Source organism: Lethenteron reissneri, chromosome 33 (assembly GCF_015708825.2).
Source record: "Lethenteron reissneri isolate LAM-NWPU_2019-01 chromosome 33, ASM1570882v1, whole genome shotgun sequence".
Taxonomy (NCBI): Eukaryota; Metazoa; Chordata; class Hyperoartia; order Petromyzontiformes; family Petromyzontidae; genus Lethenteron; species Lethenteron reissneri.
The window spans coordinates 1504807-1532296 of record NC_083811.1 but is presented as its reverse complement, the minus strand read 5'-3'; the positions used below and the strand labels follow the sequence as shown (position 1 = coordinate 1532296).

At 53.3% G+C, this 27490-nt stretch overlaps 2 protein-coding genes across 6 annotated transcripts in view; one reads left to right on the top strand and one right to left on the bottom strand.

The window, feature by feature from the left end:
* The first annotated feature begins 438 nt into the window (after positions 1 to 438).
* Positions 439 to 23135, top strand: LOC133350191 (nuclear receptor-interacting protein 3-like). The gene is made up of 6 exons (XM_061564288.1): positions 439 to 1210; positions 12161 to 12622; positions 14694 to 14776; positions 17153 to 17283; positions 20010 to 20062; positions 21139 to 23135. The coding sequence occupies exons 1-6, from the start codon at positions 1067 to 1069 to the stop codon at positions 21217 to 21219; spliced, it is 954 nt and encodes a 317-aa protein (XP_061420272.1). The 5' UTR covers positions 439 to 1066; the 3' UTR covers positions 21220 to 23135.
* A 351-nt stretch (positions 23136 to 23486) lies between these two features.
* ITFG2 (integrin alpha FG-GAP repeat containing 2) overlaps positions 23487 to 27490 on the bottom strand; it is a 31555-nt gene continuing 27551 nt past the window's right edge. For all 5 annotated transcript variants that reach the window (XM_061564275.1, XM_061564280.1, XM_061564278.1 and 2 more), the window contains one exon: positions 23487 to 24323. In XM_061564275.1, coding sequence (XP_061420259.1) covers positions 24187 to 24323 — 137 coding nt within the window. In that variant the 3' untranslated portion in view covers positions 23487 to 24186. The remainder of the gene's footprint in view (positions 24324 to 27490) is intronic.

The window sequence follows — 27490 nt, the reverse complement described above, 5'->3', positions numbered from 1 at the left end:
GAGGGCGGGGGGGGGGGATACGTGGGGGGAGCTGGGGGGCACGTGGGGGGAGCTGGGGGAATCCATGTGGGAGGCGGGGGGGTGAGAGGGGGAGGGGGCTCCTGATACACGACCCCTCACCCCCCCCCCTCCGGTTTCTTAGCAACGGAGAACGCGCTTCGGTCCCCCGCAGCCCCGCCTCTCTGTCCCAAGCCCCACCCATCGATGCGGTATCACAAAGACAAAGATCCCCCGTATAGCCTCAGCATACTTTTGGGGGCAAGTGCTGTTAGTGAGCACATTTGAAGGCCAGTACAGTGCACGAGGGGGTGATTGGCTAGCACCACGCACAGCCGCCTTTGTCTCTCTAGTGGCGATGTTTACACACCGCACAAGGTACTCCTTTGAGGCTGAGTCGATCTAAGGGAGGCCCGGGACCGGTTCAGATAATCGTTACTGTTGGTGGCCGTGAGCGAAAATCGAATTGGGGTTCGTAGCGCAGCGCGCTAACCATTACGCTACCATTCTACACAGTCAACCACACACACGCATAGACAGCCACACACACATGCACACACACACATGCAGACACGCACACACGCACAGACAGCCACACACACATGCACACACACACGCGCCCATATATAGAGAGCACATCCCTCACGCGCGCAGACCGAGACGGGCTGTCGCGTGTGTGCACACACACTCATCCCGATCCTACAGACATTCCGTACGGTATCAAATATTACATCATACTAAATAGCGCAGTGTGATTCGTGTCGAATAATAATACTCATTGTATGGAGCGTAGTGCCTGGACAGCGATACCGCTGTAGTTGTGCCGTGTCGGATTTGTATGAATTTGCCTTCAGCTCTGAGTGCGCACGCCAGCCTCGTGTGAAGAATCCACGATCCAGAATTGTGCATCTCGCTTCGTCTTGGCATCATCGCTCTCCAACACAGCCTCTGTTCCCCCGAATCGGTCTCTCACCACCACCAACTCCTCACCCAAACTCACCCCATCTCCTTATCCTCGCCACTGTCATCATCTTCAGCAGCAGCAGCAGCTACAGCAGCAGCAGTAACGATGACGGAGCCCAGTCGACGGGAGATGGAGCTGCACAATGCCGCTCGGCTCCACCAGCAGAGGCGGCTCAAGCAGAACACGCAGTTCTCACACAAGGACTCGGCTGATCTCCTGCCCCTGGACGGCTTCCGAAAACTCGAGGCCGTAAGTGACATGAGCGTGTGTGTGTGCGTATGTGTGTATGTGCGTGTGCGCGTGTGCGCGCGCGTGTGTGTGTGTGCACCTGAGTATGGGGAGAGGTAGTGTAGTGGTTAGCGCGCTGCGCTACGAACCTGGCGACCCAGGTTCGATTCCCGCTCACGGCCAACACCGGTGACGATTATTTGAACCAGTCCTAGGCCTCCCCTAGATCGACTCAGCCCCAAACGAGTATCTGGTGCGGTGTGTAAACATCGCCACTGGGAAGACAAAGGCGGTCGGGCGTGGTGCTGGCCACCCACACCCTCGCGTACCGTTCCAGCCTTCATAGGTGCTCGCTAACAGTACTTGCCCTAACAGTCTGATAAGTCTACACGGGGTATATTTGTTTTTGCACATAGCCTCAAATGCGTGAGTAATTGGTGCGGTGTGTAAACATTGCCACGAGGAAGACAAAGGCGGCCGGGCGTGGTGCTGGTCACCCATCCCCTCGTGTGCTATGCCGGCCTTTATAGGTGCCACTCGCTACCAACATTTGTCCCAACAGTCTGCGAAGGCTATACGGGGACTCTTCAATATGAAGTCCTTCAGCTGATAGCAGTGCAGATGAGCTTCATCCTGGTTACCAATCGAGATATGGGCTGTGAATTGCCCATCCACGACGACGTGATGGATGCGTGTTGATTGAAAGGTGTTTCGATTGATAATGATGACCGATGGAAGGATAAATGATTGATGATTAATAATAAATACGATTGGCAGGGGTTGATGGATGGTGGTGATGATGATGGAATGGCGATTGATTACGATTATGATGCTACGGATTGGCGGTGCTGCTACTGTACTGATGATTCGGTTTAGGAAGTCCGTACCCTTGATGATTTTGTTTTACCACTGTCATGTTACGTAAGCTGTGCCCAGGAGGGGATACACACTCAAACCATCCGATATATGGTACACACATATATAGTCAACCTACTTGGTGTACTGCCATCTATTGGCCGCCTCCTAGCCTGGCAGATTAGGAGTCTCGGCCTACAATGATCTTTGTGTGATCCATCAACCCCAGCGCTCAAGAGCTAGATCAGAGCCATGCACCGCCGCACCGAGTCCACCTACACCCAGTGGGAGGTCGCTCCTTCTTCCTCTGCTGTTCCTGTTGTCTAAAATCCCTTTCGCCAGCCGTCCGTGCTGTCGTCTCCCTGTCACGGTTTAAGTGACGGCTCAAGACGTTCGGCTCCGCCTTTCACTCTCTTCTCGCCAACGGAAATAAAACGCAGTAATCACAATATAAATGCGTTTGTCAATTCAATGATGGATACAAGGCTTCCAAAACGTGATGTGGTGATCATACTTCAGCGCGCGGGTTGGTGAGTGAGTTGGAGGATGGTGTGAGCAGGGGACGTTCAGATGTCACGCCCCCAGATTGTCTATTTCTTAGCGCAGCTGCGCTAACCACTGCACCACCGCTCCTCCACCCTCCCTCACCCCCGCCTCTTACACATATTTAATATATGCACCTCCTTGCTTCCAGTGATGCACATGTGCCGCCGGCTGTACATCAAAAATTATCAGCATCATTAGCCATGATCAAGCCATTGCTGGAATAAAGGCCTCCCCCAAACCAACCGCATCTCTCGAAATTCCAATTGCATTGTAATTAGCGGTAATCTCAGTGGCATGCCGCCCTGGCACTCGCAAACAAAGCAGTTTCTTCCAGGCAACTACACAGGCAGGAAATTGTGGGGCTCAATGTGTCCATGCATATGTGTGTGCACGTGCAAGTCCTCCGCCTAACGGGGCTGCGTTGGCCGGGCCACGTAGCCCGCATGCCACATCCAGCGCATGCCCAAAGCAGCTTCTATTTGGCCGAATAGAAGGGGGTGATAGGGCGCGGCACGGGCTAGAGAAGAGATGGAATAATGTGGTACAGAGGGATGTGGAGCTTATTGGACTTGCCAATGACCGGTACGCGGTACCAGCGGTGCCAAGATCGGCCTCTGTACACGAGGCTCGTAAAGGACGCTACTGGGCAGTTGGATGCAGTCGCCCTCCAGCAACAACGGATATAAGAAGAGCGACGCTCACAACGAGGGGAGCGCCGGGCAGGTTAAAACGCAGACAGTTGGCACAATGGGGAGTACAAGTGGTGGTGCATCAGCCAGTCATCTCAGTCAGTCAACCAATGACACCCTGGGTCTGGTCCGTGACCTCCTGCCAGCTGGCCTTCGACACTCCGCGTGGCCTCAACGTGCACCGAGCCTGGCACAAGCGCCGTGGTGACGTCACCGCCACTTAGCGGCGAACGGCGTTTGTTGTTGCACGATTGGCTTCGTACGGTGCGAAATAATTTCAACATACATCACAATCATATATATAGACCCACCCCCTCCTGTGCCGTGCCGGTCCTAATAGGTGCTTGCTAACAACACTGGGCCCAACAGTCCGTTGAGGCTGTACGAGCCACATTGGTTTTTGTCCCGGTGTTGTTTGGCAAATGATCTACGCATAATGAGAGGACGTGCGCTGCTAGCGATGCCAGTAGGCAGCAAACTCACGTGCCGCCGTTGTGATTGTAACGGGGACAGCAGGTGGTATTTGTGATATTTGTAAGAAGGGACGACGAGAGAGATGATCGTCTCCCGTCCGGAGTCGTCCTCTCTTAAACTCGCTCGTGCGTGCAACTGCGGAGGGAGGGAGAGAGGAGCAGGGAGGGAGGTGGTGCAGGGAGGTGGTGCAGGGAGGGAGGTGGTACAGGGAGGTGGTACAGGGAGGTGGTGCAGGGAGGTGGTGCAGGGAGGGAGGTGGTACAGGGACAGAGGAGCAGGGACGGTGATTTCCTTGATTTACGATGGTCACGACGCGCATGCCGACACGCATCACATCCCGCATCACTCACACACGCTATATTACACTCGTGTATAGACATACACGCAAGTGCGGATCCAGGGGGAGGCGGGGGCGCAACCGCCCCTCCCGAGAGGCTCCGGAAATTGGTATCACACTTTGCAGCATCGGAACAAAGTTTTGCTGGCTGGCTGGCTGGCTGGCGGACAGGCCGGCACGTTGTCCGCATCCCACAGCGTCAAAGCGGCTTCGTGCGTCGTGCTGACCTCACGACCTCCCCCCACCACCACCACCACCACCCCCCTCCACCCCGGCCGTGTAGAAACCATCACCACGCCACTCCGGGCATCCTCACAGCAGCAGCAGCGGCTTTTATTTAGCTGCTGGAACATCGAACAGAGACGGCGGTTACCGCTTTATCGCGCGGCGCTTTCAGATCCGCTCCTGCGGCCGTCTGGAACGCTCTTCCTTCCGATATTAGGAAGCCCATTGGTGCTGTGCACTTTTAAACCATCGATATTGAAAACTCAACATCTTTAGAACTTTTGATTTAAAGCTTTAGGGACTGCATGGATTCATGTTCTTGGTTTTTTTCGGTAAAGTCACGTAGAAGGGAAATAATAAAATAATTAAAATATAAAATAATAAAATTCTCACGACGTTTCAACTGCAACACAAGCAATCATCATCAGATGTGAAATCCACAGCAAAAAAGTATTTTTTTTGTCCTTCCCCCGCACCCCCGATGAACACGGGTGCCTACGTAGGGTGCGAAAGAAGTTCAATATACGTGTACATTCATTATAAAGGTACTCGAATTGTAAATGTTGTGGATTTGCTCCCCAACACACCGGTGAGCTGAATTAGTAACTAATTGGCGTTTGGCTTACGTGACAAATCCCTAATTGGCTGTGTCAGGTGGTGGAAAGTTACGACACATACTTACGCGATCTACCCAACAACCTTTATTATGAATACTATATGTCGCGAAATCCTACCGCGTGTTAAAAATACATGTGCATCGTTTGTAGAGTATTGATATTTGCGAGGGGAAACACGATAAATGTGTTGTGTATTCATGAGGTGCTCCCCCCATGCGAAGTTTCCATGCCCGCCTCTGGCACAGACATCATTCAAAGACAAAGATCCCCACCCGTATAGCCGTTACATTCTTATTGTGACAAGCGCTGTCAGCCAGCGGCACCTATGAAGGCTGGCACGGCACACGAGGGAGTGGGTGGCCAGTAGCAACCCCGGGCCGCCTTTGTCTCCCCGTTGGCTGATGTTTACACACCGCACCAGGTACTCATTTGAGGTTGAGTCGACCTAGGGGAGGCCCAGGACCGGTTTAAATATCCGTCACACGAGCGTCCGGATTCGTAGGGCAGGGCGCTAACCGCTACACTACCGCTCCCCAGACATCATTCAGACACGACGCACACACACACGCGCCACACACACATGCCACAAACACGCCACACACACACCACACACACACGCCACACACACACACACGCCACACACAGACACACGCCACAAACACACACCACACACACGCCACACACACACACGCCACACACACACACGCCACACACACACGCCACAAACACACCACACACACGCCACACACACACACGCCACAAACACGCCACACACACATACCACTCACACACACGCGCGCGCCCAATATCACTGTACGTTGTATATTCCAAGCGTTGTAACACACGGGGCCGCGTGCGCGTGTGTTCTTTAAACCAAAGGGGCATTGCGTCATTGTATTCCCCATCTATACATTGACACGACAACGCACACGTCCGAGGCAGGGTTTTGCGCGAGACAGACGCGCATACAAATGACCCCCGCCGCAATTCATTTCACGCCAAGGTCACGAGGTCGCGACGCGGGAGCGAGTTGGTGGCCGCTTGCCGCAGAGACGGCCCCAGTCCCGCTGCCCTGCGCCACTGCCACTGCCGCGGCCACTCCGCTTGTTTCACGCGGAGGAGAACAACGCCACATCGTCTTGGTTCTTTCGGTAAAGTCACGTAGAAGGGAAGTAATAAAATAATAAAAATAAAACATAATAAAATAATTCTCACGACGTTTTATTATGTTTTATTTTTAGTATTTTATTACTTCCCTTCTACGTGACTTTACCGAAAGAACCAAGAAGATGAATCCCTGCAGTCACGAAAGCTTTAAATCGAAATTTAACAACGCCACATTTTGTCTTTCGCTCGCACTGCTCCGCCCTCGTGAGAATTGAGATTGTGAGAGGGGAGCAATAAAACACCACTTGCAGGTGTTCATTCGCGAATTTTGTAAATGAAAGAAAATCTCGAAAAGTTAATCTTCCGTGTTGATTTATCGCTCATCTTGTAAAAATAATAATGACACGACTCTGCCTCTTTGTAGCTACACTGTGCCTATCCTTTGTCTATATAAACACATTAATTCAAGAGGCTATCCTGGTTGCATTTTACATGACACAGCGTGGTCAACGTTGTTTTTTGCCCCGTAGGCCCTTTTCGTCTTCGTAGGCTCTAGGCACAGTGCCCCCACTGTGGCCTATTGGATAATAACGGCCGTGGGCCGACCTAGTTAATACTGCGGCGTGCTATGAAAGCGCAAATCCCACGAGCGGGTCCACTTCGTGATGGACGTTCAAGAATCCCCCCCCCACCACGAAGTCATTCAAAACGAGTGTCAGCGTCATTGTGCAAGGTTGCTAAATTACAATAATGGAATTTCACATTCACCTTACTGGGATTACACAATATCAACCATCGCCTACCGGTCTCGTGCCGGGTGGCCCTGCGCTGCACAGAGATAGCTGCTACTGGGGGTGCCCTTCCAAAGTGTTGAGATAAGATTCGGTGTTAAGGGGCTTTCAATCGCCGAGCCTTTTAAGCAAGCGCCCTAGAAATTGCGAGAATGGTTATGTCAATGATGCATCGCCACACCTCGCCGTCGCTTGCTTCCTTCCTTCTGCCAGCTGCGACGACAAAGATCCCCGTATAGCGCGTAACAGACTGTTTAACATACGGAGGCTGTTGCGACCAACATTATCCATAATAAAGGGCTTTTTTGTAACAGACTGTTGGGGCAAGCGCTGTTAGCGAGTGGCACCTATGAAGGTCCTCCGGCACGGCACACGAGGGGGTGAATGGCCAGCACGATGCCCTGGCCGCCTTTGTCTCCCCAGTGGCGATGTTTACACATCGACACCATGTACAGTACTCGTTTGAGGCTGAGTCTAACTCGGGAAGGCCCAGGGCCGGTTCAGATAATGGTCATTGGTGCCGGCCGTGAGCCTGAACCGAACTCGGGTCGCCGGGTTCGTAGCGCAGTGCGCTAACCGCTGAGCCACCGCTCTACCAGCTACACACTAACACACACACAGTCTGTAATGTACTGCACTCGTGGGCAGCCAATTGAGATTCAAGGGTAATTACTTCGAGCGAGATTATTCTGCACATCCGACAGCGACACAATAGGATGTCATCTGATGAATATATTGAGTTCACATTGCACAGTGAAATAATAAGAATTCCGTTTTTGATTCACGCTCTAAATCAGCTCAAAATGCTTGGGTATATTGCCCGTGGGGGAGCGGTGGCGCAGTGATTAGCGCACTGCGCTACGAACCCGGCGACGCTCACGGCTAACATCGGTGACGCAATATCTTTACCTGTCCTGGGCCTCCCCTATTTGAACTCAGCTTTAAATGACGACCTGGTGTGGTGTGTAAACATCAGCACTGGGGAGACAAAGGTGGCCGGGTAGGGGGGGGTATTGGCCACATTAACCGTCGTGTGCCGTGTTGGCCTTCATCGGTGCCCATTGACAGCACTTGCCCCAAGCAGCCTGTCAAAGGCTATACGGGGGACCTTTGTCTTTGCCGCTCCTTACTGTGCCACCGCACATGGGGAACAGCTCCGTTCAGCGTGAAATGGTTTCCTTTGGAATGAGGAACCAGAGCTTCTCCTGAGCCAGTGGAGGAAACTCTACATTCACATGTCCGGGGCCAGTCTATCCATGTATGTTATTACTCCGCTACTATACAAAGCACACATTTGGAAGGACACAAAAGTTGGAATCCTGCACTGGGGTAGAATTCAATGTGAAGCAGTCACGGTGATCGACGTCACTCGCTCACTTACTGGCGGTCAGCCACCTCCTTACCACTCTTCTATCGCTACTACAACTACTACCATGGTCACCGTTCACTCGTTGATTGATCCACCCGTGTTGAGGACTCGGTCTTCAAAGACTGATCGCTTCTTCTACAATGTGTTCAACCACCACACCGCAGGTCACACCACCACTCACTCGCTAAACAACTCACCAACCCACTCACCCACTCACTAATGCACTCACCAGCTTCATTAGGCGATAGCCAGATTCTGGCTGTTGATCTAATTTAAAAATACCTCTATAATGGATGATATTGGTCGCGATAGCCTGACGTGTGAAACAACAACAACAACGTGCGCTCACTGTACACACTTCTCAGACACACGTGGCCCCCAGTGTCGCCATTCTGAGACATTTGGTGGAATCAGACGCATCAGTTTGGCGGTGATGCACAAACAACAACAACAACAAGACCCACACGTTCGTCAATAACAACACCACCGCCGTATGCCCTGAAACGGACGCTAACACAATAGGAGACATTTCGGGCGACGGCCCCTTCTCAACAGCACGTAGACTCTTCCTCTCTGGCATCTCCATATGCTGTGAAGGGCCATTGCCCGAAACGTCGCTCGTTATATAATTCTTTATATTTAAGGATCACAAACGGTGTTATTGACGAATTTGTGGAGGTTTTTTTTGGGAGAAAATCTGTTTGCAGACACTCGGCGTTGTGTACACACGACAGCCGCCGACTGGGTCTGTAGAGCGGCGTTCTTCATTGCAAGGCTGCGGGTCACTGACGTGCAGCCCCCGACAATACACAACACGTGACAACACCCCCATCATCATCATCGTGCCGCTGTCACACCCCCCCCCCCCCCCAATGGTTTCAAATGCGTGGCGGCCCTCAACACTGACGATGATGTCTTATCGGCGAAAGAAATTAGTGAATTTCGAAGGGGGGACACTTAGACCATCCACAGCGGAGACAGTCCCACTTCTCAGGACACCGCACACGACGGAAGGAGACGACGCAGCGTTGTGGCTTCCAAGAGGGTCAAGGAGTCGGACGCACGCACGAGCTGTGACGAGAGAGAGAGTTCCAGACCCCGCGGGGTACAGCAGAGGAGAGGGAGCGACCTCCCACTGAGAGACGTTTGACCGACGGCTCTGACGAGCTGGATGTTAAGCACTTGTGGTGTGAGGCTCAGCCCGAGGATTATTCGCTCCAACGCGGAGGGATCTCACGGGACCCATGCGCATGAGCCGCGCGTGCGTGCGCGTGAGTGGGTGGGGAGCGGTGGTGCAGCGGTTAGCGCTACGCTGTGCTACGAACCCGGCGACCCGAGTTCGATTCCCGCTCACGGCCAACGCCAGCAACGATTATTTGAACCGGTCCTGGGCCTCCCCTAGGTCGACTCAGCCTAAAAACGAGTACCTTGTGCGATGTGTGAGCATCGCCACTCGGGAGACAAAGGCGTCCGGGCGTGGTGCTGGCCACCCACCCCCTCGTGTGCCGTTCCGGCCTCCATAGCTGCTCGCTAGCAGCACTTGCCTCAACAGCCTGTTAAGGCTATACGGGGGGATTTTGTCTTTGTAACGATGGTAGGGATCGATTAATCAATGCCGCCGCTGAAGCGTAAAACGTCAACAAAGGCGGTGGCCCCGAGTGCTCGTGGACGTCGCGCGACCCCGAGCCGCCGCCGCCTCCTGCGCTACGCCGCGCACTCTGCACAAGAGGACGACGCAATGACCCCTTCCATTGGTGTCCCTTTGACTGGTGCGGTGGGGAGTGCTTGGGAGCGGCGGGGAGCGACGGGGAGTGACGGAGAGTGCTTGGGAGTGATGGGGAGTGGCGGGGAGTGACGGGGCGTGGCGGGGAGTGATGGGGAGCGGCGGGGAGTGATGGGGAGTGGTGGGGAGTGCTTGGGAGCGGCGGGGAGTGATGGGGAGTGACGGAGAGTGGTGGGGAGTGGCGGGGAGTGATGGGGAGTGACGGAGAGTGGTGGGGAGTGGCGGGGAGTGACGGGGCGTGGCGGGGAGTGATGGGGAGTGGTGGGGAGTGCTTGGGAGCGGCGGGGAGTGATGGGGAGTGACGGAGAGTGGTGGGGAGTGGCGGGGAGTGATGGGGAGTGACGGAGAGTGGTGGGGAGTGGCGGGGAGTGACGGGGCGTGGCGGGGAGTGATGGGGAGTGGTGGGGAGTGCTTGGGAGCGGCGGGGAGTGATGGGGAGTGACGGAGAGTGGTGGGGAGTGGCGGGGAGTGACGGGGCGTGGCGGGGAGTGCTTGGGAGCGGCGGGGAGTGGCGGGCAGCTGATCAGCGATGGTAATGAACTCATTGCGCCGTGAATGATGAACACGCTTTCTGGCGTAAGTGCAGGCGCTAAGAAAATGTCCGATCGCACCTCCTGTCACGTTCTCTGTGTGTAACCCGAATCGTGTTGACCAGACATGGGAAAAGCACGGCCCGTTGGGCTTTTTAATCCGGCCAGCTGAACTTGTCCAAATATTATTATAATTAAATTAAATGTTACCTTCCTCCTGTAATGCCCCCATTGCCCCATCAGATTGCGCACTTTGACCTGAGTGTGGTGTTTCGGGCTCGAAAGGGCACATGATCTCGCCGTCAGCGCCAGTGTCAGGCTTTGTTGACATTGCTGAGTTCGATATGGTGCTCCCTTCACCTTGTCGCTTTGCCCTGTGAGCCCTTCTGTAAAATGAGCGGATCAAGGAAACGAAAAGTGGACAATGAGTGCCGAGTGTTTAAAAGGAGTGGACAGCAAAATATTTTTTCACTGAAGTCCAATCGAAGGCTGTATGCCTGATATGCCGAAAAACTGTCGCAGTTTTCAAGGAGTACAACATCAGCCGTCACTTTGCTACGAAGCATGCTGACTACGCGAGCAAGCAGTCAACGCAAGAACGGGCGGCTACGGCTCAGAGGTTGGCGGCTAATTTACAGACTCAGCAACATTTTTTTCACCGACAAACTGCGATTCAAGAGTCAACTACCAAGGCAAGTTTTTTGGTGGCATTCGAAATAGCAAAGGCTGCTAGCAAGCCTTTCTCCGAAGGCGAGTTTGTAAAATAATGCATGGTACAGACAGCAGACATCTTGTGTCCGGAGATCAAAAGCAAATTTTAAAAAGTCAGTTTATCACGCAGGACTGTGACTCGCCGTGTGGAACTGATTGATGAAAATATAGCTACTCTTGACTATAATTAAACACTTTTGAGACTAAAAAAAAAACACAGGTCCCGAAGATCGCATTGCGCGTTGTTTGCGCAATTAGTTTTTTTTCATCGGGAAAATATAAACAGAACTCCGTTTTGTGTCTATGAATATAATTGCAATGTGTCTTTACTGTGATAATGGGTCCTTACTGAAATCGGGCACTCCTAGACCCCATACGCCGGCGCGTCCCAGAGCGCCACCATCTCAAACAATTGGATGGGCACCCCCAATGGTGTCGAGAATCACCCTGCCTCTGCAGTGAAGGCGGTCGGCAGGGCGCGTGTTGGTGGTGGGGTAAAGTGTGGGTAACTCCCACCTCTTCCGAGACGTCCGGCTAGTTTGGAAGAGTAGGCCAAATTTCCATCGATGGGGGCTCTCTGGAGCTCCCTCTCGTGGCGGTTCTTCCGCCACAAGGTGCAGGAACAAGCAATTCCAGGGCTGCATCGTTACCTGCTGCTTGCTGCTGTGTCTATCTTGTCATAAACCGGTGTTCTTCATCCCAAGGCCCACGGGACACTGGCGGTCCCTGGTGGCCTTTAGTGCGGCCCCCGACACTACACAAATGGTGAAAACACTCCCCAATCATCGTGCTGCTGTCAAACACCCAATGGTTTCAAATGCGTGGCGGCTCTCATACTGACGTCCTATCGGCCTCTCTCTGAAAAATGAGTGAAGAGCACTGCCATGTAACGACCCTAACCGCGCGTCTTGTCTCTCCCCCACCACGCGCCCATCAGCAACCTCCTTACTCGCTCCAAAAGCGCCTGCTGGAAACTCACCTCTCCAAGCTGCGCTCCGACCCGCACGCTCCGCTCACCGCCTCTTCCACCACGGAGCCCGCTCAGCTCGCCTCGACCCAGCACACCCAAGCGCCCACCTCCGAGACCCCTTCTCCGACCCCTACCCCGACTCCGACCCCCGAGACCCTCACCCCGACCTCCGAGACCATCGGGGTCCCGTCTCTGGAAATCCTCACTGCGGTCCACGAAACCATCGCTCTGCTCCCGAAATCCGTCGTGCCGGCGCTGGAGATGCTGTCCTTGGTGGTCGAGACGAAGGCCGCTGCAGCCGTTCCCCTGTCGCCCGTGCTGGAGAGCCAATCGTCCCGCGAGGAGAGGGAAGAGGCGGCCACTCGCGAAGAAGAAGAAGGAGGAGGAGGGGGAGCGCCCTCGCACGACTCGCTCCGCGTGCGCTGCAAGGTGACGCGCCGGGGGGTGGGGGGTGGGAGGGGATCGTGGTCCGTGCGTTTGTTGCTGGCGCGGTCGCCCTTGTTAACAACCTAACTGCGAGTGAGTGAGTGTGTGAGTGTATGAGTGTGTGAGTGAGTGAGTGTATGAGTGTGTGAATGTATGAGTGTGTGAGTGTATGAGTGTGTGAGTGTATGAGTGAGTGTGTGAGTGGGTGTGTGAGTGTGTGAGTGGGTGTGTGAGTGAGTGTATGAGTAAGTGTGTGAGTGGGTGTGTGAGTAGTCCGGCAAAAACAACTTCCTACATGGTCCAGACCTCATCAGAGACCCTGGCTGACAGAGAAGGTGTTCAGGCTGGCTGAGAAAAAGCGACAGGCCCACTCTCATCGTCTACAGCATCCCACGTCAGGTTCGGAGAGCCTTGAGGCGCTGCAAGGATGGTTGGTGGTCGCGGGTTGCTGAGGAGATGGAGTCTGCCTCAATGGCCCGCGATCATAAATCGCTCTTTAATTCCATCAGGAAAGTAACCTGCAGCACCACGCCTATTACCATCATGAGGGTAAAGAAGCGGTGATCCAATCTCCGACCCCCAGGAACAGGTTTGCAGATTTGCTGAGCATTTCTGTGAGGTCCTGGGGGATGGGAGATGCCTAAGCCTGAAAAAGTCGTGGGACAAAGTGGGGATGACCCACTTTGTCCCTATTGCTCAACCGATTATCTGGTAATTGCTGCTCACTCAGATGAGGAGTTGGAGGTGCTGCTGCTGCTGAACCTGGAGCTTGCCACTAAGAGGTGGAGACATCATCAGCCCCTCCAAAACTAAGCACTGCCTGGGTATTTCGTACCATTGGACACTCCACCCCCACAACTCCCAATCGGTGATAAGGCAGTTGTGGAGAGAGTGGAGAGTTTCCCATTCCTGGCCAGTGTGCTCATGACCGGCTCCAGTTTGACAGCAGAGGTCTCACTCCTGAATCAGTCGAGCGACATTATCTTTTCATCGGTTGCATAACGCTGTGTGGAAGCTACTTGGTCTGTCGCTCCGCACGAAGGGGGTGAAGACAAAAACTGAACACAAAAAGCCGGCCAATGCCACGTACACCTCGTGGCACAAATGGGCACCTGCCACTGAGGGTCCCCCTGCGGCAGGGCGACTGGAGACATACGGCATGGGTGGCGCGGTATGAATCAACGAACAAATGATCTCACGTGGCAGAGCACGTGGGAATGTATCGCTGCCCTCTGCAGCGTCGACCAGAGGTCAGGTGAAGAGATCTGAGCCGTAGCTCTGTGACGTCCGCTTCTTCTCTCTAGCATGGAGGGTGATGGCACTGCCCTCTGACAGTGGATTTGTTTTCATCCCGTGACGCCCCGAGCGGGCGAGGGCTCTGTAGACCCTGCTCGTTGACCAGAGCGCAGAGGGTAGAGCCGTGCGATACGTCAGGGAATTTTTCAGGCAATTGTTGTCTGCAATATTAATCGGCAACTGTGGCAGCTTGGTACGCCAATGAGGCAGTTGGGGAGTTCTGTTTAGAAAACAAAAGACAAGTTGGCTCGGCGACTATTGGCGGTCAAAATTGCCTCGACAATTTCCCTGGTTTACCGCGGCATTAACAAGGTCACGGCGACCTCGAGACCATCCCGTACGAGCGCTCCGCGGAGCACGATGCATGCTCTATACTTTGAGCGCCATCCTCTCTCGCATGGCGTGCCTTTTATTCAACGAGGCTTTCCTCGATACATCAATTACATCCGTGATAATATCGTCATCATTATTATTATTGTTGTAACGACGCAGTTTGCATGGTGAGGCCGGTGAGTCGTCGCCTGGCACCCGGGCCTCTCCGGAGGCTCACGAGCCCCGGTGCAGTTGCACCGCCTGCGCACGGGGCAGCTACGCCGCTGTGGGGTGCGTGTGGGTGTGGGGTGGGGGCAAAAGATCAGCAGTTGGGGATAGGAAGAGAGGGCTTCGGAAGCACCGCGCATCGACCACGTATCGACCGCGTATCGACCGCGTGTTAACCGCTCGTTTGCCGCTTCGTTTGCCCCCCCCCCTCCCCCTGGCCGTGTGTTGCGGCTTGCAGTGCTCCGGCGGGGACGCGACGGCCGCGCTGTGCACGACGCGCGCCGCCAACCTCGTCTCCCACGCGTGCGCCAAGCGGCTCCGGTGAGTGGTGGTCGGCAATCGCCGGGCGACGCTCGCGTCGGCCGCGGTGCTCTCGAGCGCGGGGCATCCGCTTCAGCTCCGTTAGAGGCCAAAATGACAAGAAAAATATATAATTTTGAACGAACAATAAATAAATAAAAGTTGCGCACCCGCGGAAGTGAAAAAAAAACACGAAATAATTTCTGCGGCTTGACGAGGACGTCTCGGCTGTGACCGTTTACTCGGAGGGAATTGCCCGCGACGTTAAACGGCGCGGGATGGAAGAGCCTCGGTGGGATTTTAAATTGGATGAACCCCGACGGAGGAGGAGGGGGAGGAGGACGAGGAGCAGGAGGAGGAGCAGGAGGAGGAGTCAGATTCCCTTTGCCGACCTCTCTCCGCTCACTGTCAAGCGCCCTTCCCCACCAGGCCGACCTGTTTGGGGCTCTCTGCCACCCCCCCCATTCTCGACCCATTGCTTCTGAAAACAAAACAAAAAGGAGGCCCCTTGCGACCACGAGATGCCCGCCCTGCCGCCCCTATTCATGAGCAGCTGCACTTACAAAGTTGTCCTACCGCGTAAGTTTGCGAGCTGCGTGGCTCTCGGCACGTGCGGCCGTGACACTGTGCGTACGACACGCGGCACGGCCTGAAAGCGCATTGGAGCGTTGTTACAAATCCGCGCGACGCACGCCTGGACGAATATAGCCACGCTCACGGGGCCCTGAAGCTCACCACTGACAGCAGATCAAGCGGACGTCGCTCACTTACCCCTGCCGGAGACCTTATGATCGCCCTCGCCTATCCTGTATCCATCACATCCATCACACGAGTTCCGCGCCTGCTGCTGCCAATGAGCCTTGAGACGAGGTCATCCCCAGAGGGCTTCGCGGATCGATGCAACGGCCGCGTGACCTGACATTGCCCGAATGCCGAAAACAAACTAAATATAACAGGGCACGTTCCAGGCAACGCCCCCGTACTCCTTCAAAGCCGCTCATTCGTAGCGGAGACAACGAAGAGCCACACGTGGCAGGGCATCGCATGTCTAGCGACGACAGCGGGAGATGGGCTTTTGCGTAAGGAGAGGGAGCCAGAGATGGATCTGGAGGCAGGCGAGCAAAAGAGGAGTCGTACAGAATCGAAGATGAACAGTCGGTAACAGAGGTTGTTTTGCGTTAGATCGCGTAAATATAAATGTGTCGTCAAACCCGCCACCACCTGACACAGCAAATCGGTAAGGTTTGTAACGTAAACAAAACGTGCCAATTGGTTACTAATTCAGCACACCGGTGTGTTGGAGAGTAAAGCCACTGTAATATTTACAATTCAAGTACCACACGTTTCGCCGGTAATTACAACAAGCCTCATCAGAGAGGGCAGTGTATCCGGCCTCCTTGCAGACGCACGGAGGCACTGCAGACCGGGAGGAAACGCACGTCTCGATGCAAATGTGGCATGCGCGTGTGTCATCGTTTTCCCCGAGGTAAGAAATTAAAATTCAAAAACTCGGCTCTCATCTCATGAATACGCACAGAGACTGCGTGCCTCAAGTCTGGCACCCGTCTGAAATTTAGCGATTTAGAAAAAATGCCTTTCAATCGACCTTCAGGCGTGGCCGCCCACTCTTGCTGCTGCTGCTGCGTAATTTCGCCGAAACGTCGTCACTCTGCGTTTGCTCATCTGCGCGGAAAGCCGAGACGACTCTCAAGAGACTGGACGCGTTACAAAACGACGGCGACTTGGAGCTGCAATGAATATTACTTTAAATAATGCAATGGACACGTTACGAATAAGCGTTGACGCAGCCATGCAGGTGAAGTAACACAAATGCAAGCGTTCTGTCGGAATGTATTCACAACGGAACTCGTGATCAGGTGGGTTCCAGCACTTGTTTGTTGCATTGTCATTTGCGTTTTGCCTTTGTCGTTTTGGTGACCCAGGTCACTCGAGCAAATGTGACTCCTCCATTCGGGTCTCTCGCGCTTCCGCCACCCAGTTAAACAAATACGATTGTACCTGGCTGTCTACCTGTCCGTCTGATTACCTGTCTACCTGCCTGTAGACCTGTCCGTCTGATTACCTATCTACCTGCCTGTAGACCTGTCCGTCTGATTACCTGTCTACCTGCCTGTAGACCTGTCCGTCTGATTACCTATCTACCTGCCTGTAGACCTGTCCGTCTGATTACCTGTCTATCCGGCTGTAGACCTGTCCATCTGATTACCTATCTACCTGGCTCTCTACCTGCCTGTCTGATTACCTGTCTACTTGGCTGTAGACCTGTCCGTCTGTTTACTTGTCTAGCCAGCTGTCCTACCTGCCCACCCAATGACCCGTCTAGCCGGCCCTCTACCTGTCCACGCGCTCACGTGCCCCCGGTTCTCCACCCCCCAGGCTGCAGGACTGGGGCGAGGAGGAGCGGGGGGAGCCGCGGAGCGCGCGCCCGGCGGGAGCCACGGCGCTGATCGGGGGGCTGCTGCTGCAGCTGGGAGGCCGCACGCTGCGCTGCTCCGCATGGGCGATCGGTGCGTGGGGTCCTCCTACTCGCGTACCCCCCCCCTACCCTCGCCACCGCCCCACCCTCAGAACCACACACTAACAGATATTTAAGCTAAACCTAAAGTAGTTTTTTTTATTCTACCAGGCAAGGCTCCAATGAGCTATGTAGCTGTTTTTTTTCGGAAGCGACCTGGCGATCACAAATGATAGCGCAACAGAGCGGCTGATCACCGTGTGGAAATGCATCGCAGCCGATGCCCTCAACGCGTTGTGACTTCGATTCTAAACGTGGAGGGAAAGAGCGGAGGACCCGGAGAAAAATCCACAGTGACCGCGAGGAGAGAGATATACAACAGGCGTCAGGGTCGGGATTGAACCCACGATCCTCCTGCATACCATGGCGAGGTAGTTAACATTTCCTAGCCACCGTGGCGCCCCCACTCTGCCACCACCCCTCCCTGCAAGACCCCACCCACTCTTGTGACCCTACACCGACCTCCTACCCTGCCATCACACCGCCCTGCGTCACCCCCCCCCCCACCACTTTGACCGCCACCCCAAGTCAGCCGAGGGTCCTTGGAGCGAGGCGTGCGCACCGCCTCCTCGCGGCGGTCACGGGCTGGGCGACGTCAGGCAGACGTCGTCGTGAATTACGCCAGCCTCGTCGACGAGCACAGTCCGCGCGACACGGACGCGGGGTCGCGTCACGGACAGCCGAGACGTGCGAAGGCAGCGCTGTTCTCCCGAGTCCTCGAGCCCCTAGAGAGCAGGGCTCTCACCTCATTTACAGCTCTCCCTGTTCCCTCCCTCCCTCCACACACCCCACTGCTGCCCCCTGCAAATTGGGCCACTGACGCACATGCAATTCTCACTCTTAAAATGTATCCCCCCCCCCTCCACACGACGTGGCACCGCCTCTGACCTCACGTGGCATTCTCAATACCATTGTGCGAATGTCGATTTGTTTGGGAAGAGGCCGGAGATTGGGAGGCAGTCCATTTTCACATCTCGCCATGCACTCCCCACACCGTGCCCAACCGAGGAGCCGTCACTCGATCAAGGAAGCAATTAGACGCCACCACTCTGACAGGGCATCTCGCGCCAGGGGCTCCCACAGCCCCACAGCCGACAGAGCTGAACGGCTGTCGACCACCATTCAACGCTCGCGTCACGTTACTGTGACTGTGGGGGAGGGGGCGGCAGCATGATGCGACGCATAGGGCCCCAGTCGGTCACAAAGGTGGCACCCGAATCAACAGACAAACAAGCAAGTACAAACATGCGAAGACAATTTCCCCGCAAAAAATCCAACAATTAACCACCAATGGCAGAAAACGTCGTTTACAAATGAAAAAAATTATTTCCGAAAAATGCACTCAGCGTAAAATCTCGTAGCGTCACGTTGCGGAGACACACGCACAGGAATCTACAACGTGAAACACGTGTCTAACATGTGTCTAAGATGTGTCTAACACCGCGTTGACTAGAGGCGTGTACATGTCTTGTGGCCTTGGTAACGCGGGTGGGTTGCAGAGGCTGGGAACGCGTAGGTACAAGCGGCCTTGATTGGGCGGCCTCTATATACCACACAACGGGTGAGATCCACTGCAATAAAGAGATGATGATAATGAAGACATTCAATATCGTGAATACTACCATGATGAAGAGGATCCGCATCTCAACACATCATTGTATTCATCATGCACAATGTGTGTTTTTCATGAGCACAGTCGTGGATTAATGTCATTTGGATCTGTCTGGGTCAGCGACCTACGTAAAATAATTCCACGCCCAGCAAACCACGTCCAGTAGACCTCTCGCTATGGCTGTGGCTACCAGTCACGTGTCACCTACTCAAGTCTCCCAGCAAGCCGTGAAATATTCAGTGAGACATTAAGCCCGAGCGCACAATTTACAATGCATACGATTCCGTTTACCGCCTTGAGTCAGCCAGCTGGGACGGGCTGATAACCATATTCCTGCACGATCGCTATAAATAACAAATGTACGTTGTACGCAAGCTCTGAATCACGCTTAAGAAATGTGCGGTATGGCGAGGCGCAGAGGCGGAAGGCACACATGCGAATCGGCGACAATGTTGACCGTTAAGGAAACGAGGTGAGCTTGGGAAAGGGCTCATCGTGTTGCTGCGAGAGGGTGGTGGCCGATGTGCGAGGCTGGTGGTGGTCGTGGTCGGGCAAAGGAGCCACCACGTGCCGACCGCAATGCTGGGAGTGATAATTAGTCCAGGTGCAAAGGGTGCGACGTCGCGTGTCATTGCATAATGATGACGGTTGGTGGAATAATGGTGATGCTGTGGACTGATGATTAATTCACGTCGTCGATTGATCATAATGAAGACGACGACGATGATGATGTAATCCTCAATGCAAAAAAAAACTATTCTTTAATAGGGTTTGGCCATATATAACAAAAGCAGCACCACTCCTGAAAACGAGTTCTGTGGACTCAGCGAGGATTTATTTTATTTTATATAGAAAACATCATTATGATTACATTGCACATAGAGGCGCTGACAGCTGCTGTTGATAACAATCCAAGGCAGAATTTATTACAAACATACATTTAAAATTCTCATTTGTGCTCAAAACACCAATTGAGCATTTGGCAAATTAACCCGAACCCGTCCGTCGCAATTGCTTGAGTGGCATATTCAACAGGCGGTATAAATCCACACCGCCTTCACCACGGATGTTCTGTTTGTTAACGAGGACTCCATGTGCCCGCGCAGACGACGACTCGACGGACCTGCAACTGGGCCTGGAGACGCTGCGAGACTTGCAGGTACCACACAAAGACAAAAGATCTCCTGTGTAGCCTTAACAGACTGTTGGGGCAAGTGCTGTTAGCGAGCACCTATGAAGGCCAGAACAGCACACGAGGGGGTGGGTGGCCAGCACCACGCCCGGCCGCCTTTGTCTCCCCAGTGGCGATGTTTTTACGCACCGCACCACGTACTCAATTGAGGCCGAGTCGACCTAGAGGAGGCCCATGACCGGTCCAGTTAATCGTAAAAGGTGTTGGCCGTGAGCGGGAATCGAACTCGGGTGGCCAGGTTCGTAGCGCAGCGCGCTAAGCACTACACCACCGCTCCCCGCAAGTACCCACACCCACTGCTGCACCCCCCAAGAACCACCTCCACTGGCATCCACATGTCGCCGGTTCGATTCCATCTCCCAGAAGCGCAGCTGCAACAATGGTGCGGGGTTCCTTCCCCCAGCAGTGTGAGAACATCACAGGTGGAGGTGGGGGGCGAAGTGTGAGTACTCCCACCTATTCCAAGACGTCTGGCCAGCATGGAAGAGTAGGCCAAATGCCCCTTGACAGGAACCCGAGAGCAGTGGTTCTCAAACTTGTTTGGTTACTGGAGCACCCCTTGGTGAATTTTGTTTCAACCGAGTACCCCCCCCCCCCCTTGCCTGACCCAAAATGGTCCTGAGAAATACATTTATGAATAATGAACATCAATACCTTAATTAACTGTTCCCATGTTGTGAGGTATCCCCAAGTAGCTGCTGGTAATTGGAAGCGAATAAATTAACGGACGTTCTTGCACGCATGACGTAATGCGTTCTCGCTCGCTGGTGACTCTTGGAAACCAACATTGTTTACGATCAATGAGTTTAGAAAGGTATTCTATATCATATGGGCGTAAATGTTATTTTGATCTTGGCAGATTCATGAGTGACTATTCACGGAAGATATAATTTCACACACATTTATAAATAGCCTCACGTGCCCCCAGGGGTCCGCGTACCCCCGGCTGAAAACCACTCCCCTTCAGAGTGGGAGGCCTTCTGACAGCAAGTGGCAAGACATTGCAGGGCTGCACCTTTACCTGTTTGTCCACCTGTTCACAGGTGTCGATAGACCTGGAGAGGGACTGCCTGGTCGTGGGCGGTGAAGTCAAGGAAGAGATCCCGTTTCTCAAGGAGAGTTAGAACGTGCGAGGACGCGCGGTCGTGTGTGAGCGTGTGGACGTGCGCACGCCACGCACGGCGGTCGAGAGGTGGCCACCGAGATCCAGTCACAGCTCCCATATCTCACGCCCCGCACGCACAACGCAACCACGGCAGCTCCCAATACAACCAGGCGCAGGCCAACGTAGGACCAACACGTGGACAGCCACTCGGCATGGGCGTCCTGATATAGCGACCACGCTGGAATTGGGATAGGAAATAAGCAAAGTAACTCCTTCATGTATCCATCGCTCCACGTAAGTAAATAAATAACCTACTTCTTACTCATCCCATCGGCCGCACGGCCTCCTGGGAAAGCAAAACGTCAGCAGCATTGGTTCAATTAGAGCAAACTCTGGTATGGTTTGGACGGTCTCTCATCAGCCTTGCTGGAATCAATGCTGGTGAACTGCCGATGTTACTGGTAAGGGGACCATCACTTTAAGATATGGGTCATAGTCAATGTTGGAATCGGTTAATCAGACCACGGAGGTCCACTTGCATACCCCTCGCAGCCATCCTTCTTTCATCTGGTGGAGCGTTGATCAGGATCATTTACTCCGTCTCTTTAGCAACCACCCCAACCCAAACTCTTCAACCCCAGTTACGGGTTTCAATTGAAACCAGGCACTCAAATATGTTCAGCATTGCATGTACAGAAGCACTCAGCCTTATCCAGACCACCAGCTCTAAGGAACTGAATGGCGACTTTTGTCGTTCAGACCACCTACTCAAAGGGTTGAGAAAACGTGGCTATCCTTCAACGACAAAAACGGCCAAGTTCAGTTGCTTTGAGCAGACGGTCTGAGGAAGACCGAGTCCTTTTGTACATACAATGCTGCACACCTTTGTGTTCCTAAATCTATTTGTTTCCAGCCTGCAGTAAAGTTCTTGTTGTGATGGGCAGTCTCGTAATTTAAAAATTTCAACGTCCTTCTCAAACGACGCCCACGAGCCACCACGCCCCGGTGCCCCGTTCCCACGCTCGACGTTCCCCGTTCACACACAAATCCAGTCGTTAGCATTGCTGTACGCGCCTGATAGTTGGTAAACACACAAACCCGTGCCGTGATGGTTCGCGGAGTGGCGGGGGGGTGATAGCGTTTGACGATGCCTTCCTGTCGCGGACCCACTTAACCAGCAGTCGTACGAGAAGGGCAAGTGGGTTGGCATTTTTAATTCACTTTCAACGCTCACGCTCTCCGCGTGGCCGAGTCGAGAGCAACATTTTAACGCCCAATTCGCGATAGCCATGTGTGTTTGTGTGCGTGCGTTGCGGCCGAACGCGAGCGGCCAATATATGAACGAGAATGTCAGGTTCGTCGACGAGACGCGCGCCACCCCCGGCAATTACGTCCAACTGTTATCAGTCGACAGCCAAGGCATAATAAAACCATCCAGGCAAACCGTCCACAAAACCCGCAGTCTGGGCAAGCGCTGGGGTCTCTTACACCCGAGATTTGGCCGCAAAGCACGTCTGTGGTCACCGCCAGTGGCGCAGCTGTCGAGAGTGCAGGCGGTGCAATTGCACCGGAGACACCGGAGGGGCCCAGGTGCCACGATATGATGCCGGGGGGGGGGGGGGGGGCAAGGAGACGTAGGGGGACCCAAAGAGAGTTCCTTGCAAAGAGGACCAACAAACGCTTAGACCACCGGTTAACAACCGCAGCTCCAACGCTCGTTTTGTATGTGATCATGTTTTTTAAAGCCGCTTCTTCAGTGTTCTATACCGTGTGCCTGTGGCGATTTGATACAAATTTACGCAGCCGTAAGAGTACGCAAGTGGCACGCACGTGATATTTTGCCGCATATTGGAAATGTGTGTTTTTGATGTGTAGCGAGCGCGGGGAAACAATATGACAACGCGCTGTTATATGGAAATAAATGTCGCCTAAACAGTTTCGCGCTGACATTTGCCTTGTCTGAACGATACGCGGGGTGGAGTGTCAAAAAAAGTGATACTGTCATTGCTTTAACAAACACAATTCGATTGAAAATGAATTCTATTGAAGTGAGAATTAAGGCCAGGAAACCATCGCTCAGTGAATCCTGATAATTCTAATCCTATTGAAGTGAGAATTAAGCCCAGGAACGCATCGCTAAGTGGATTATGGAAAACGGTTAATCAAACAACAATGTATAAATCTCATCAGGCGCGATGGTGTATGACGTCCTGTTTCCAACTCTCATCCACTCAACCTCTCTGGCCTCGCTCAAGGAGGGCTTTGCACAAAACGTCGACTAGTATGTACTTTTCCTCTTAAGGTTACTTTATTGATGAATGCGTCCCGAGTTTTTGTTATTTGTCATACACATTCTGTACAAAACAAATCTGACATTCAGACTCAAAGGAACCAAACAGCCCCAACCATCCTTCATCAATAAAATGCCCTGAACAAAGACCATGGCAACAAAGAAGCCACGGGGATGGTGGTGGCTGCCCACCAAATGTGTAACCGCTTGGCAAACAGCAAACTGTACAATGTCAATATCCTGCACGGCCCGTTCATTACTTTCCTCGTCGTCGCCCCAAATCCCGCATTCAACCAAGCGGGCTTCATTAAAACTGCCCAGACTCCCGTACAAGGAAACAATCTGTAAACTTATTACAACTTTTATTTCAGTATGCCGGTTGCAGTGTGGCACGCTGTGGCATCTCCCAGCACAATCTCACCAGGTGGTGGCAGGAATATGAATCGGGAGCCCCGGGGGCAAATAGGCCCAAGCAGCCTGTGCTCAGAAACTGGGAAAGACGAACCACAGTGGCGGTCGCCAATCCGGTGGCCAGTGCACTGCACTCCGTCAAGAAGGCTTCTGGACTTTAGTACAGGCTTCTGCTCACAGGGGGTCTGCGTGTCGCCGTGTGCACACGGACGCGAGCACACACGGACGCGAGCTCACACGGACGCGGGCTCACACGGACGCATGCCCACACGGGAGCGAGTTGCTTTACGCGTCTTGCTCCGACGGCTGCGATGACGGCGCTGAGGCTGGCACGTCGCTCTTGTCGCCGAGGGGAGGCGCTCGCGCGGGTCCGTACAGCAGCTCCGTCACCAGCTCCCGCACTCGCGCCGTGTCCTCGGGGTCTGTGCAGGCGGGCAGACGGACGGGACACGTGCGGAGGCACACGGCTCGGATCTGCACGACACTAGGGAGACGTGTTCACGGTGCGCCGGGGGAAGCTTTACAAACGCTCTCCCCCTCCATCGGCGCTTCACAATGATAATCTTTACTTCCACAGGAGAAGGAGGAATCCAATGAGCATATGAAGCTCTTCATGGGGACCGGTCAGCCAGCTACAACAACAAATAATACAGACAACGATAGGAGTGCAAAATAGGAAAAATAAATACGTATAAATAAAGTAGGTATTTTTTTTTTAAATACATAAATTCCTGACCTCCATATGCCGTGGCTGCCTGGGAACATATACTAGAGTAGCCTACACAGACTGCCGGGGCAAGGGCTGTTAGCGAGCACCTATTAAGGACGGCATGGAGCATGAGGTGGTGGTGTGGTCAGCACCGTGCCTCGTCTCAACCAGTGGTCATGTTTACACACTCTACCAGATATTCATTTAAGGCAGAGTCAAGCTAGGGACAGCGCTGGACAAGTTCAGATATTACTCGGTACCGATGTTAGCACGAGGTGAAAACCACTTCACAACCACTCCAAAGACACAAAGACAAAGATCTCCCGTATAACCTGAACAGATCGTTGGGGCAAGTGCCGTAAGCGAGCACCTATGAAGGCCAGAACAGCACACGAGGGGGTGAGTGGCCAGCACACGCCGGGCCGCCTTTGCCCCCCTAGTGGCGATGTTTACACACCACAACAGGTACTCAACTACATACAAGACACACGGACGTAGGTATACACATGCACACACCTACGATTTGCGTTGAGTGGAGAACTCTCTGCCCAAGAGCGGCTTTGTTGCCGCGTGGTGAGCGGACGTGAGCATGCTCGGGGCACGCGCTCAGGGGAGCCACTCGACCCCACGTGGGCAACTCCAGCCCACCACCACCACCCCGCACCGCACCCCTAATAAATGCAAATTCAAAAACTGCCCCGCCCCCATCCCCTCCCCGCCCCCAGCTGCTAGTGCCAGCACAGCCAATTAGGCGGCGGCGCGGCTCTCCAGTACGGCACAAGGGCAAAGGGGGGAAGATTAAAGGCAGGAGCGAGTGCACATGTGCGGCTCTGCCTTCAAGTGTGGGATCTGGGAACGCATTTCCTGGCCATCAATAATGCACAAAGTTCACTGGCGGCCACCGGTGTCGGTGCGCCTGCAGATTTTCGATGCTTCGAAAACAAGATGCTGATGAAGAGACCGACTGCCGCAGTCGGGCTCTCTGAATTGGGCACATGATCGTTGTCATCGTTATACTCAGCGACATCATCATCATCATCACCAGCCATGGTCAATCCACTGCTGGATTCCCGCCACCGCACACGATCCTGTGATGTAACAGTCCACCCAGGCCCCACGCTTGAGTTGATCTCATTGCTCCATCTCCACATCATCTGGGATGCGTTCCACTCCCATGGTCCGTTGTGCAACTGACAACTAATTAGAAAATGCTTATTTGACCGAGGGTTTTTTGAAGCAGCGATAACGGGAATCTATGATGATTTCATTCCAAAGTGGTATAAAATCATCATTATTATTTTATTGCTTTATTGCAAGATGTATGTTTGTCCATCATTCTGCTTCCAACTTCAGCGCCTCGAGTAGCAAATAGGATGAGCAATACACGAAACAAATCAGCAAAAGAAAATCCATTTCCCAAAGAGCAGGTTGGATTTTGAGAGGGAATGACCTGCGCTGAAGAGGAGGAAAAATAATTTTAGTTGCATTTAGATGCAATCGAAATAAGAATAATTGTTGTATCACTGAAGAGAACTCACAGCTAGCCGAAAAACTGCCTCACTGGCATCTGCGAGTCGCAAAGCAGCAGATATATTAAAAATATATATTTATGAAAGACCAGACAGTGCACAACAGTGATTTTTTGGACGACGAGAAAGAGAGTGGAGATTGCATGCCATCAATGGCCCATCCTTTACTGTGAATGGAATTAATGCCCGCTTGCGGAGTGGTGAAATAAAAAAGAAGTTCTTGGTGTCTGGAATGGTGAGAGATGGTGCCAAAGGACACGAGACGATTGTAATTTCAATGTACTCTGTACACTACATCTGTTCATACGACTGAGCAAATTGTGAAATTTCACAGCCGGTTAGCCGAGTGCACATAATACACACACACACACACAATATTCTGCCGTGACAACATTCTTTTACAAAAATTCAGCTGCATTTTTAGATAACTCACAATGCACCGCGGGAACGCTGCGGCGTCTTTACAGTTATATTTTTTTGCTGTTTCCCCCTCTCTCGCTCATTCAGCTGCGCTAAGTGCAGCCGTTTTTTTTCTGGCCAAAGAATAAAATAATGGCGCTCCTCGCTAGGGACAGGATCGCTGGAACGCGCGGGCTTTATCGAGCGCACAGGCTACATCGGTCAGACGGGTGCGCAAAAAAGAGTGAACAATAAAAAAACGAGGGCATTAAAAGAGTGCGACACGCGTCCGGGTTGCCAAATTGCGCGCGTTACAAATCGTCTTGTCATTATTAAAACAGTGGGCCACCCCGCGAAGACCGTGGGTGCACGACATCACCACGCCTAGCCTCCTTTGTTGATCCAACGGTAACGTTCGTACACTCACCACATACTCAATCGAGGCCGAGTTGATCTACAGGCGAGGTTTACGATAGCCATTTGCCACCGATGTAAATGCCCTGCTGGGAATTGCACCCAAGGTCGCCAGCACTGAAGTGCGTTGAGTAAACCGCTGCAATACTGATACGTACAACAAGCAGATACAAGCATGTACACAAAGCATCTCCATGTGGCCTACACAGGCTGTTGGGCCAGGACTGTTAGCGAGCACCTACGAAGGCCGCATGGCGCACGAGGGGGCTGTGTGGCCAGCATCACGCCTGGCCATCTTTGTCTCACCCATGTATATTTTAACACACCGCAACAGGCACTCATTTAAGGCTGAGTTGGACCGGTTGAGATAATCGTCCCTGGTGTTGGCCGTGAGCAGGAATCGAAATCGGGTTGCCGGGTTCGTCGTACAGCGCCCTAACTGCTACATTACCGCTCTCAGAATACAAAGACGTAACAAAGACAAAGATCCCCTGTATAGCCTTGAACAGACTGTTGGGGCAAGTGCTGCTAGCGAGCA

Bases quoted from the DNA above. Each gene is read 5' to 3' on its own strand.
- LOC133350191 (XM_061564288.1), top strand. From the start codon at position 1,067: ATGACGGAGCCCAGTCGACGGGAGATGGAGCTGCACAATGCCGCTCGG. The intron at 1,211-12,160 runs GTAAGTGACATG...CGCGCCCATCAG, and splicing joins GCTTCCGAAAACTCGAGGCC to CAACCTCCTTACTCGCTCCA. The intron at 20,063-21,138 runs GTACCACACAAA...ACCTGTTCACAG, and splicing joins AGACGCTGCGAGACTTGCAG to GTGTCGATAGACCTGGAGAG.